This window comes from Solanum pennellii, chromosome 8 (genome assembly GCF_001406875.1).
Source record: "Solanum pennellii chromosome 8, SPENNV200".
NCBI classification, from domain to species: Eukaryota; Viridiplantae; Streptophyta; class Magnoliopsida; order Solanales; family Solanaceae; genus Solanum; species Solanum pennellii.
In genome coordinates this window covers 62013231-62027133 of record NC_028644.1, presented here as the reverse complement: position 1 = coordinate 62027133, position 13903 = coordinate 62013231, and the positions used below count along the sequence as shown (strand labels likewise).

The window sequence follows — 13903 nt, the reverse complement described above, 5'->3', positions numbered from 1 at the left end:
CAAAATATACCACAAATCTCAAACAAACATCAAGAAATGAGATCACTTTTAAGACGTCAATAATGAAAATTATCAGAATTTTGAATTGATGAGAAAGGGACCAAACAAAAGATGCCCTTTGACATTGTTAAGTTACTGTACATTCATAAGGCTCCTTCTAAAGGCCTAAAATGGAAAACTAATGCTGGTTCCATCTTTATAAGAACTTTCATGTTAACAACTTTCTATCTCGAAATACAAATTTTGAGTCATATTATCATATAATTTTTCAGTATCATCCCTCTAAACGGGAATGCTTTGGCTGGTGGAGAGTCCCCAAGACTTACCATCATAGTTCATGGCCCCCGAATAATATAACCTGGCTGGACAGAATAATGCAGAAGATCTATCCAAGTCAAGCGCACAAACATTGAAATTCTAGCAGCAACCAGTTATCGGAACAAATGTGTCTGCTCGCAGTGACATTGGCTGGCAGCTAACATCTTCACAACTCGTGTGGTGGAGCATCTTCTGTACATAGTATATCAGATAGCACTGTGAGGCCCTAACAACTTCTTCGTCGACTTCAGTTATCCATGCATCGTCCCATTTATACCATTGGTTTATCAAATGCAAATACGTCACATAGTGACCAGATTCCAACATTCCTGAATGTGCGACCACTGCAAAAATTTCAAATTCTGTAGAAACATCTGATTCGTCACCTTCAAACGAAAAGATTCTGCTCCCGTATCTTTTTCTTACAATTGAAGATGATAAATATGGTTTCATGTCCAAAGAGAAAGGAAATTGCACGTGGCGATCGATCTTTCTGGACATTTTTCTGGTGGGAGAATGTTCAAATCGCTTAATATGAAAGCAGAGAACAAGAGGGAGTTTTCTGATGGACATTTCTTTCAAAGCATCTTGCTTTTCGTGACAATTTTCACAGTATAGTTTCTGATCGGGTCCCAATTTTTCTGGTCTTGTGAAGAGGTCCAAGCAACCTAGAAGAGATTCATTTGCCTTACTGGACTTGCTAGCAAAATCCTTTCGGCTGGAGTTGCACGGACTCAAGTCAAGAGAAACGTCCATACAAGGATCATGAGTTGTTGAAGTGAAACCGCATGATGCACATGTGACATCAGATCTCAAGAGCCCGTAGAAAGCCCTATGAGCAATACACGGGCAATCTCTATTATCTGTTTAAGAAATGTTTCTTTGTAAGAGACAACAAAGAAGAGGGAGCCACAAAACTCTTTGAGTTCTCAAGGTCTTAATACATGAATCACCCTTTCCCTTATCAATGAAATTGATCCCAAGTGAAGGTACAGGCCGAAATTTTGAAATCGGAAATCGAGCATCTAGATAAACAAGATCTGTACTATATCTACTGACTGTGTTGTATTTCAGACACAAAGAGATGAGCCATTATCTAAGCAACAGATCCCAGAAGATGTCCTACATAGACAAGCAGTATAAGAGCCATTCTCATCAAAATATACCTTTGATTGCCAAACTTGCTTTCCCCTCTTTGTCATGGATCTTGTCCAGCATTGAAATGAAGAACTCATGAGCATCCTGCTGCTCGTAGGTAGCATGATTTTCTGAATGCTGCCACCAACTGCAAACACATACAACAATTCAATCAAAAAGAATCACTACACTACATAGGTCTTCAACATGTCAAGTCTCCAACCAATGTTATTTCCACGTATAAGCATCTAATTAAGCTCATAAGCTGACAAATGATTGATATATTATTGGAGATAGCAGCTTAGAGAAAATCTCAATACACTTATTTAGCATTAGAGAATTGCAACTTGTATACTGTTAGGTTTAAAGGAAATGCACCAAATCTCGGTTATCCAAAAACTCTATGAAGAGTATGAACATAAGGTTTCACAATTATATTATAATTGATGAGTCAACTCTAATTTTAACTACAAGCAAGATTTATCAATTTGTGGGGATTGTTATCTTTTACATTTTTACAGATCCTTTTATAATCAAGTATCTAGTATCAATAATGTAAATGGCGAGAATAGATAGAAATCCATTCGAGTTCAATCACAGGAGATAAAGCCTACTAACAGTCACATACCTGTAAAGAAATTGAGCTGGACTATAAGGGGTCCGATCACCAGAGAACACAGCTGAAAACATAAGATCAATGTCACAAGGCAGGCACAATCGATCCGAAGACACATTTCTGCAAATTTCTCGGTTGTGTCTATCACTAAGGAAGTAATTTCTCAAAGGGGGTGCATGAAGCAACACTTGCAACACAGAATTCATGAAACAAGTATTCCCCAAATTGTTCAAACCTCTTAATCCCAACGGAAAACACGATTTCGACTTACGAATAAACAATCTCTTCATATTCTTTGAATCTAAATCCATCCAAAAACTCAACTTTCTCCTCTTACTCAATCTCATCTCACTCTCCTCAACCCCATTTTCACTTCTTGAAAACCCCTTGATATGTTTACACATCACAGCCTTATCAAAATCAGGATCATACACCTGATCACAACACACAGAGCAATAAAGCTCAGCCCTTTCCATATCTACTAAAATCTCATGTCCATCTTGAGACTGGATATGCAATAGGGCATGGTTTGATTCAGGTGACAAACAACAAAACACTGATGAACAGATCAAACACATGTAAAATCTGCCCTGAGACCCACTACAAACACTACATCTAGGTATCTCCAATTTCGACATCTCCAATGTTGTCCTACCATATGGAGTAGTCCTAAAACAATCTTGAATCAAATTGTACCCACATACACCATTTTTCACCTTGTACTCTGCAAGATGCTTGCAGGGCTTTGGATTTGTATACAAATCGTTGCTTGAGTACATACTAATCTTGAATCTTGATTAAGCGTCAAAATCAAATTTTGGTAAACACCCAAAACAAAACAAAAAAAAAGATTAAAAAACAAAACTTTCTTTGATCTGTGCAGAAACAATCAAACTTCAACTGAAAAAAATCAAAAAAAAATTATACAAATATCACTGTAAGAATTTAAATTAATGTGTTGATCTAAAATCCCTAACAGAAATTTTTTTAAAAAAATATTGGGGTCAGATACTAATGGAAACAGAGAGTTGTGATAGAGAAGAAGGGAAAGAGGAGGCGTTTTTTTGTGTAGGAGAGAAGACAGGTGAAAGACCGACTATTATTGTATTCTTCTGTGGGAGAGAGCACGAGTGTTACTGTGCATCCCAATGCGTGGCATGATCGAGACCGTCTAAAATTGTAGTTGCACTTAGATATAACCCTAAATTGACATTTGTTTGGGTTCTAGCGAATGTATAATGTTTTATTTTTCCAAACATGAATGATGTTTATTGACAGCAAAAAGATGACGACAAAACAAAAGGCATCTTCTAGTGCTATCTGGCAGTAGGGCTTTCAATTAGACTTAATATGTATTAATTATTTTATTTTTTATTCTATGTAAATAATACATTAACAATAATTTAATAAGGAGTATACGAATAATATTGAATAAAATGTGTATTTTATTTGTTTGCATATAAAACTATTAACTGACAATTGTCGTGATACAACTACATAATATATATACATAAAATTTTATTTATAAAAATTGACGTGCAAATAATGATGGTTAATTAGTTTAGCGTTTGCAATGCTTAGACATTTATTCTAGTACTTGATCGAAAGTTTTATGTGAAAATCTTTAAAAATGAAGATGAATTATTATCGTCCCAACGTTTGCATCATCGATCAGCTAGCTTGAAACATTGCTATGAATGGGTTAAGATCAATGTTGGTTGGCAAGCAGTCCAACACTGAATTAAGTGACCGTATGGAATTCGAGTTGATAAAAAGAGATTCGAGGGAGTAAAATAGATTTATGTTGTTTATTGTTGAGTTTGAGAAATTAACTGCGTTCATTTTAGTGTTTGTCATATAGAGTAATTTATCATCCCTTTAATTTTATAATCATCAATCCTATTCTTTCTTGCCTTTTCTCATCATACTGCACCTCATTTGTGTGCTCTTTGTCTGTATTGTTGTGTTTGGAACTATTTTAATTATAAAATATTATTTATGGGTAACACATTTTGGTATTATGGTATCACAAATTACAGTTAATTAATAGTAATCATTTAGCAAGAAAAAGAGGAAAAATGAAAAAGACGATTGCTGTCGGTGGACGCAAGAATAAAAAACTATTTGGTTCTTTCTATTTCTGAAGTTATACTACTAGTACGTATTGTCATTTAAAGGGGAATTAAAGTAAAAAATATTCTTCCCAACACAATCTTCAATAAAAATCATAAAAATTCTTTGCTTATTACGTTGAAATGGTATAAAAAAATAGTACTCCCTTTTAATCTCTACTTAGTTATTGAAAATGAATTTAGTTAGGTATATATAAAAAATTTAAATCAAAATAATCGAATTACATCGAATTAATAATTTTTGAGGATCGTAAGGGAATTACTTGTACATTACGTGGTCATCATTCTATATATAGATATAAAAAAATCTTTCTTTTTGTCTAAACTCAAAGAACAAAACCAAAAAAGAAACATCAATAATGATGAGCTCTATGGTTCTTTCATCACCTTTGAGTGGTCTATCACATTCCAAATTAATAATATTTTCCAACAAATACTCTTCTTCACCCTCTAAGGCTCATTGTATTTATTTTTCAAACAAGATTTCTCTTGAATCCAGCTCCAAATCATCATTTATACATGGTGATTTCACTTTTCCTTCAACAAATCTCTCAACATTTGTATCAAAATCTTCTTCTTCCAATACTATCACTGCCCAAACCTCTCCACTTGGTGAACATGTCATCTATGATTTTCAAGCTAAGGTATAGTTTTCTTGTTACTTCTTTGTTTTATAATATTTGAAGGTTACTATACCAAAATAACTTTTAGCGACAATGAATATACAAATTAACAAAGAGTTTTAAAACTCTTACCAGCATTAGTTAATGTGAAGATTTGACATCTGAACTTAACTCAACCACTAAAACTAGCTCATGAGGGGATGATTGTCCAAATACATATAACGAGACTAATAGTCAGTTCTCCAACCAACCAATGTGGGACTTCTACCTCGCTATTCTAACACTTCCCTTCACGCTCGATTGGAGCGTGGACCAGGAGCGCGAAGAAGGATAAACCTAGCTCCGTAAAGATATGACACCTAAACCTAATCCATAGAAGACCATTAATCCATTTCCCAACTATTGTGGGACTTTTACCCAATAATTAATTGTTATTTAGATCAAATATCGCTATAGGCTTTCAGAATTTTTTTCGAAATGTTATATATATTTATAACTAAAATATTATTCTTCATCACTTTCATATGTAGGAAAAGAAAAGAGGTCTCTCACTCGGTTGCTTTAGAGAAAAAGTTTTTCTGATTGTCAATATTCCTGAGCAAGGGTATCCTCTCTTGTCTTGTTTTCACTTTAATTTTCTTAGTTATGTTTTAAATAATATTTTTCTTTCAAGTATATATTTTATTTAGGAAAAATGCACAAATACCTCCTCAATCTATGCTCAAAATTTCACAGATACATTTGTACTATACTAAGGTCCTACACCCCCTTGAACTTATTTTATAAGTAATTTTCTACCACTTTTTGGCCTACGTGGCACTAACTTAAAAAAAAAGTCAACCAGCGTTGGATCCACAAGATAGTGTCACGTAGGCCGAAAAGGGGTAGAAAATTATTAATAAAATAAATTCAGAGGGTAATAGGACCTTCGTATAATATAAGCGTTTCTGGGATTTCGAGCATAGATTGGTATTCGTGAATTATCCCTTTTATTTAATCAAATGTCTTGTCAAGATAATTGTATAATTATTCAAATTCATTTCTCTATTATAAAAGCAATTGAAATTTTGGTTATGTTGTTTTCAGTTCCATATGGACAGAGTCGCAGTATGAATTACTTCATTACCTATATGACAAGTATAAATCTCAAGGTAATTAAGTACATTAATTAAATCTCACTTTGTTCATATTTCTATACATTTATTAACAATAATTGATGTGTTTAACCTCTTTATTAAACATAATTTACTTTAATTCTAAATGTAGGATTTGAGATAGCTGCATTTCTCTATAATAAGAAAGAAACAGACAAGGCAGGATATAGTAATGCACAAAAAGCACCATCAGGGGGCCAACAACAGATTAAAGCTGCTAAATTCCGAGTATTCGATAAGGTTGGTTTTTTATTTCTATCGTACGCAGTGTCCTCTTATCATAATATTTTCGTTATAATGATTCAAATTTTGAAATTTTAATTAACGATAGAAAGATATCTAGCAATATGGCTCAGGATAGAAAGATATCTAGTAATATGGCTCGGAAATACTCTAATACGAAAATAAAGTTTTAATTAATCGATCCTTATGTGTTAAGAATATAATTAAATAATAATTAAATATGATATTGGTCACATATTTCTTTTCAACATGGTATTAGTGCATTGTAGAGTCTGTCTGTCCATCTCCAATTATAACAAAAGACTTAATAGGAAACTCAATATTATATTATTTTTTTAATTCTTTCTCGTAAGTTTATACTAGAAATATATTTCTTTTTATAAAAATTAGTATAGACATTTTCATGTCAGATCACTGAAGGTCAAAATAAAAGATCAAGAAAGAGAAAAAAGAAAAAACAAATTTAACTTTCCTTTTCTGTGTGTTCGATGTTATTGCAACTGATTGGAAACACTTGAACAAGGTTAGTTGAGGAAAATTAAAAGTTATCTAAATTTGTCTCAAATAAAAAGTATATCACGTTGTATACTAGTGTATATTACACATAATTTTACAATGAGATACAAAAGACAGATATGTAGTGTCATATACATGAGGATATATATATAAGAATCTAGTGGGGGATATATACAGACATTCAACTTCAATCCATCTCAAATCATATTCAAACACCATGAAAAATAATGTTGAAGCTTCTTGTAATTATAATGTTCCTAACAAAACTCAGTATCACCAATTTGTATCATTGACACAAATAAGAAGAGATCAAATCAAACATCTCTCTTTAAATATTGATGATGTGTCTAATTTCTTTAATACGTGAAGTTAATTACTTGAAAAAGAATTTACGACGAAATATATTATTTAAAATAAAGGGCGTACGATGTTATTAATTTTTTCTTTTGATTTTTTTAAAATTAATAATAATGACAGGTTAGAATTAATGGTAGAAGGGCACATCCATTATTTGTACATCTAAGGTCAAAATTTGGTATGGGAGAAGCTATCACTACTGAATTCCACAAGTTTTTAGTAGATAGAAATGGAGTACCTTACAAAAGCTTTGGATTGGACACCCCATGTAATGTGATCGAGGTTTGTTTTAGTTTAATTTATATACATCGCGATATTTGTAAGTAAGTGTAAAATTTTTTTAATGTATGAGTATATATAAATACTTAATTACTTGTAATATTTTCTTCATTAATCAGGAAGAGGTTAAGCATTTAATCATGGAGGATGCAGATTGACAAAGTTTAAGCATCGATCTCACGTAGGATGGATGAGTACAAATTCTTTTTAATTACTTTGACTTCATGGTGTTTTCTGTTTTTAACATATATGCATATTCTCTAACAAATAATAGTTTATTTCTTTGAGAACACATGTTGAAAACAGGCAAAACTTTGTGTCTGAATTAGGTTAATGATGATTTGTTTAAGTTATTATTCCAGTGCAACTGACATATGCATGCTCGAAGTGTTAAATTTTAATGACTAATATATAAAATGTTGCCAGTTTTTATGATTATTTTAGGTGCAATATAATATTCCCCTGTATTTAGTTATAAGATTAGTCCTTAATTGGAAAAGTTAAATATATATATATAAATAAAACAACACTATTTATACTGGGCATATAACTTGTGTTTATACAATATTTATTCCCATTAATAGTGCATAAATAACATGTTAATTGTAAAAACATCGTAGTATATACCTGTCAGGTCTCTTTCTAAATATGTACAAAGTATCATATATGGAATTTCTTCCATATTTGTTTGTTATTCATAATGGAGTTGACTATCCAAATATTCATCGAAGACAAGATTTGCATTGAATACATAAAATAAATGATATTTTCAAAAACTAGCTGATAAAATCACAAGACACAAATTTCAAATCAAATTTCCAACGATCATACCATAAGTCAAAAACATATGTACATGATCAGCCTGCAGTACTCAAGTAGTGTGATGAATATTACATCAATTCCATATTTTAAAAAATGGTGAAATGAAAAGGCAACGAGTGTTTTTTTTCTTTTAGAGAAATTAAATATCAGATATAGAGGGAATAAATACGAAATATTACGTAGTACTAAAATGTAAATTATACTTCACTAGTTAATATGAGGTTATAGCAACCACTTCTATATATTATATTTACTTTAATCTGTCGTATGCTTTAGATTCTTTTGCAACGAAAGAGTGTACCCAGCTTTACAAAGTGGACTGCAAAAACATTTTACTATTAGTATTTATTATAATTTATTAGAGATGAAAGTTGCAAGTTATTTTCTTTAATATAAATGTATAATTATTCCTCACGTGGAAGAAGAAAATTCAGCTTTTTTCTTTCTCGTAGTGGGTAAGTCAAAAGTGGCAAATGACATGTTGACTAGTTTGACAAGTCTCCTTGCTTATAAAAAAGGATGCATAACTAATTTATTTTTGTTTTTTTAGATGACTATGTGATGTTTGCAATAAATGGATTTTTATTAGAATCATTTTACAAATAATAAAATAATTTTATAAATACATTCGAAATCAATTGACTCGATTAATTCAGATACTCAATCCTCTGAGTAGGTCTAATTACTAAAGAGGAATATTGCTATCAATTATCAAGAAGTTTGATACTCTAATTACTCGAATTAAATAACTAGTTAAATATATGCAATAATCTACTATTTTATCGTATCTTAAAATATTTGTACTAATTTGTGAAAACAACCTTCTATATAGAAACACATATCTATTGAGGATACTTGATTAAAATTGAAGATTAATAACCATTTCGTAATCTAAATAATAACGTTCCGCATAAATTGCAAGAAATAGAATATCGTAATAAATTTCTTTTCGATGCACGTAAAAGTTTAATGAAAATCTACTATAGCATCCTTATCTATGAACACCTAATTTGCTTTATAAAAGTTGTTTTGTTTTTTAAATCTTCATTGACATAAATTGTATTGGAATTAAATTACATACACAAGTTTTTTTGGTGTTCTTTTAGAATTAGAAGTTGTATCTTTTGGGACATATTCTCTTTATCATATTTAGCGAAAAATGGTAGTAGTTAATATGAAATGATAAAGTATATGTGGGAGTCTGTGTATTGTGTTTTTCTTTGAAATATATATCATACCATCTCAGCATATGATTTAATTTGTTATAACTTTTACTTCATAAATTGCCCTCTTAGCATATGACATAACTTGTTATGTATTTTACAAAATATATCTTATGCGTACAAGATAAGAAAGAGACTCATCACTTGACACCAATAATATGAACACACAAACTTATACCACAAAAATAATACTATTTGTTATTTGAGTGTTTCAAATATTTAAAACGACTTCTTTATCTCTACAAAATAACATTTTCTCCGTTTAAAAAAGAACGTCTCTATTTTCTCTTTAGTTTGTTTAAAAAAGAATGATCCCTTTCCTTTTTTGGCAACACTTTAACTTTAACTTTCTACCTGACATCTTTAGAACCACAAGATTAAATGACATTTTGATACATTTGACATAACTTTAATTTAGAACCACAAAATTAAAAAGTCTTCTTTTTTTTTAACTTTATTCCAAGTCAAATTAAATTATCCTTTTCAAAACGGAGGGAGTAATAGTATTTGTGTATATCCTTCTATTGCATTTTTGAGATTTCACACCATATGCTATTGTTATTATTGAGTGTTAAGAGATACATTGAACCATTTATTCATTATTCAATATGTTGAAAAATACTTCTTTCATTTCGAAAAGAATGACCTAGTTTGACTTGGAACGGAGTTTAAGAAAAAGAAAAAAGACTTTAATATCGTGGTTTTAAATTAAAGTTATGTCAAATGTACCAAAATGACCTTTAATCTTGATGGAAACTGAATCTGATTGCACAATTGAATTATGGAGGAAGAAGCAATCACAATTTTATTATTGATCAGTTCAACTACAATGTATTACACTCTACATATATATATACATGTACTAAGTGACTTATTTACAAGAAAGCCATCTTCTAGAATCTTCTCCATATATCCTAACTAACTATCAACTAATTATCAACTAACTATCAACTAATCTAGTTAATTATTTACAATCTCTAATAGCCCCCTTCAAGCTAGAAGATATGAAGATGTTCTTCATTCCTAGCTTGGAGATAAGATGATAATGTTGATGTTTGCTTAGTCCTTTAGTTAGGACATCAGCTGGCTGTTCAGATGAACATAAGTATTGTAAGACAACAAGACCTTTTGACACCTTTTCTCTAATAAAATGACAATCAATATCAATGTGTTTGGTTCTCTCATGGAACACTGGATTAGCAGCAATCTGAATAGCTGCTTTGCTATCACAATGCAGTGAAACAGGTAACACCAATGGTACATCCAATGTCTTGAACAAACCAATGATCCAAGTAATCTCTGCAACAGTGGAGGCCAGACTCCTGTACTCTGCTTCAGCAGAACTTCTGGAAATAGTAGACTGCTTCTTTGATTTCCAAGATATTGGAGAATCTCCATACTTGATTATGTAACCAGTAATTGATCTCCTAGAACTAACACATGATCCCCAATCAGCATCACAATATGCCTGAAGAGACTCTGTGGAATTGGATTGTGTTGTCAATAATATCCCAAATCCTGGTGATTGCTTAACATATTTTACTACTCTGAGGGCAGCATTCATATGAGAAACTTTAGGAGCCTGCATGAATTGGCTGAGACTTTGAACTGCATAAGATATATCTGGCCTGGTGAGAGTAAGATATAGTAGCCTCCCAACTAATCTTTGATATTCACCAGGATCTAATAAGAGTGAATCAGATGTATCTCCAACTAAATCATCAAACTCAGGTGTAGTAAGTTTCAGATTTAATTCTGCAGGTGTAGACATAGGTTTAGAACTCCCTAACCCCAAATCTGAAATCAATTCTAATGCATATTTCCTTTGGTGCATTAATATTCCTTCTGAATTTCTAGCAAATTCAATGCCTAGAAAAAATCTAAGATCTCCAAGATCTTTTATTCTAAAATGATCCTTTAGAACCTGCTTTGTTTCCTCTATCAGTTGGCAGCTGCTTCCTGTCACAAGCAAATCATCCACGTATATAAGAACAACTACAATGTCATTTCCAACTTTCTTGGTCATGAGAGAATAATCAAGATGACTTTGTTGGAAACCTGCTTCAATCAAGGCATTTGTTAGCTTAACATTCCACTGTCTTGAGGCTTGCTTAAGCCCATAAAGAGACTTAATCAGTTTGCATACCAGACCTTGACCTTTTCTTTTCTCATCAGCTTGAAATCCTTGAGGTAATTGCATATATACTTCTTCCATTAAATCTCCTTGTAGAAAAGCATTATAAGCATCCATTTGTTGAACATTCCACCCTTTTGTTGCTGCTACAGATAACACTGTTCTCACTGTCACCATTTTAACAACAGGTGAGAAAGTTTCATGGTAATCTAATCCTTCCTTTTGATTATAACCCTTAGCCACCAACCTAACTTTGAACCTTTCAACCTGTCCATCAGCTTTGTACTTGATCTTATACACCCATTTACAACCAATGGCCTTTTTTCCAATAGGTAATTCAACAAGTTCCCATGTCTTATTGTCTTCAAGTGCCTTAATCTCCTCCTTCATAGCTTGAACCCACCTTTCATCTTTCATAGCCTGATGATAAGTACTTGGTTCTTTCTCCATTGAAGAGTTGGCAATATAACATCGATATGACCTTGAAAGACCACTATAATCAATGTTATCTGAGATAGAGTACAAACAATTTGACTGGTGTTTAGATTTCCCTGATTTTGTTAGAACAAAATCTTGCTGCCATAATGGAGCCTTGCTTGATCTGCTGGACCTCCTCTGTGTCATTACAACATGATTATCAATGTGATTTCCTTCTTCTCCTGGCACATTATAGGTAGAAGCAGTCTCTACTGCAGGTAAAGGAGCTGTGTAATCTTCAACAGCATTGGCATTCATAGAAATTTCTGCTTGGCTATCTTCCATAAACTCCAAGTTAGTATCATGCAAAACTTCTGTAGAATGAGACTGCAAAACATCTGTAGAATCAGACTGAAAAGGAAAAATATTTTCAGTGAAGATCACATCTCGACTGATGAAGAAAATATGATGTTCAAGATCATACAATTTGTAGCCTTTCTGCGTAGTTCCATATCCCATCAAGACAGATTTAATTGCTCTTGCACCAAACTTATCTATCTTTTGTGTATTTGTAGCATAACATAGACACCCCATAATTCTCATGTATGCTATATCAGGTTGTTTCCCAAATAGTACCTCAAAAGGAGATATATTATGCAAAACAGATAAAGGCATTCTATACAACAGATGAAATAAAACATATTATATATGTGTGTAGGATTTCTTTCACAAGTAAATGTCAAGAAAGTTATAAATACTCCCTTGTCTCATTTTATTTGATACTTTTTGAATTTTGAGATTCAAACAAATTTATCTTTTATTATAAATTTTTAATAGATCTTCTAAATATTTTAGAACTATCAATTATTGTGACTTATTATTTTTATGCAGCTTCCAAATATATAAATTTAATTTTAAAAATTTGAAGATTTCATGCACAAATTCTCGTTCAAACTAAAATTATTTATCTCTCGAAAAACGAAAAGTATTAGCAAAAGATGAGAAGTGTCATAATGAATAATGACACTATTATCTTCTTAAGTTTTATGTCCACTAATATATTGCAATCCAGCATTTTGATATTAAAATGACTACCACCAAAAATATATTTAAGTATGCTTCTACCATTATTGTCTTGTTGTTTTCTTTTTTGAAATTGCTTAGTGATACTAAAGTCAAAGAGTTTATTGGAAACCAACCTAGATACTCTTCGAGGTAGTAATAAGTTTTCGTATATTTTATCTATCTCAAAATTTTATATGTGAAATCATATTGAATATTTATTATAATCTGCATTTGTTGACTTAAAATCTTGAATACGTCTTTATATGTTGTCAGGGCATATTTACTGGAAATTGCGGAATGCAATTGGACCAGGGTGGTGGTGGTTGGCTATGGCACAGAAAACGGAGTGGACTATTGGATCGTGAGGAACTCATGGGGCACTAATTGGGGGGAAGATGGCTACATCAAAATGGAGAGGAATATAGAAGACACAAATTCTGGAAAATGTGGAATTGCAATGGAGGGGTCTTATCCAATTAAGAATGCCATAAACAAAATTACTATGGGAGAAGAGGGGATTATAAGAAGTATCCAAAGAAATAACTTGGCATGGATTCTGTATATACGTATATAGTGCAGTGGCGAAGTCAGAATTTTTAATAAGGGGTTTAAAATTCGTAGAAATAGACACACGCAATAGACGAAGGGGTTATATATATATATATATAGACTCAGTGGCGGAGCCAGAATTTTCAATGAGGTTCAAAATCTATAGAAATAGACACATGAACTAGTTGAAGGGGGTTTGACATCTATTATATATACATAAAATAAATTTTTAACTATGTATAAATAGTATAATTTTCCGTCGAAAGGGGGTTCGGATGAACCCCGTTGTATCAAGGTATATATATATATATATATATA

General features: G+C 31.8%; 3 protein-coding genes across 3 annotated transcripts in view; 1 reads left to right on the top strand and 2 right to left on the bottom strand.

Moving 5' to 3' along the window:
- Positions 1-52: 52 nt before the first annotated feature.
- On the bottom strand, positions 53-3161 carry LOC107027053 (ubiquitin carboxyl-terminal hydrolase 22). The gene is made up of 3 exons (XM_015228217.2): positions 2084-3161; positions 1485-1603; positions 53-1181 (listed from the first exon to the last, which is right to left on the bottom strand). The coding sequence occupies exons 1-3, from the start codon at positions 2848-2850 to the stop codon at positions 418-420; spliced, it is 1650 nt and encodes a 549-aa protein (XP_015083703.1). The 5' UTR covers positions 2851-3161; the 3' UTR covers positions 53-417.
- Positions 3162-4537: 1376 nt separating this feature from the next.
- Positions 4538-7813, top strand: LOC107028087 (probable phospholipid hydroperoxide glutathione peroxidase). Its single transcript, XM_015229141.2, has 6 exons — positions 4538-4847; positions 5357-5430; positions 5913-5977; positions 6093-6220; positions 7217-7378; positions 7495-7813. The coding sequence occupies exons 1-6, from the start codon at positions 4563-4565 to the stop codon at positions 7531-7533; spliced, it is 753 nt and encodes a 250-aa protein (XP_015084627.1). The 5' UTR covers positions 4538-4562; the 3' UTR covers positions 7534-7813.
- A 5593-nt stretch (positions 7814-13406) lies between these two features.
- Positions 13407-13903, bottom strand: part of LOC107027800 — a 1138-nt gene continuing 641 nt past the window's right edge. Inside the window, exon 2 of the mRNA XM_015228866.1 lies at positions 13407-13435. Within this exon, the coding sequence (XP_015084352.1) occupies positions 13407-13435 (29 nt within the window). The remainder of the gene's footprint in view (positions 13436-13903) is intronic.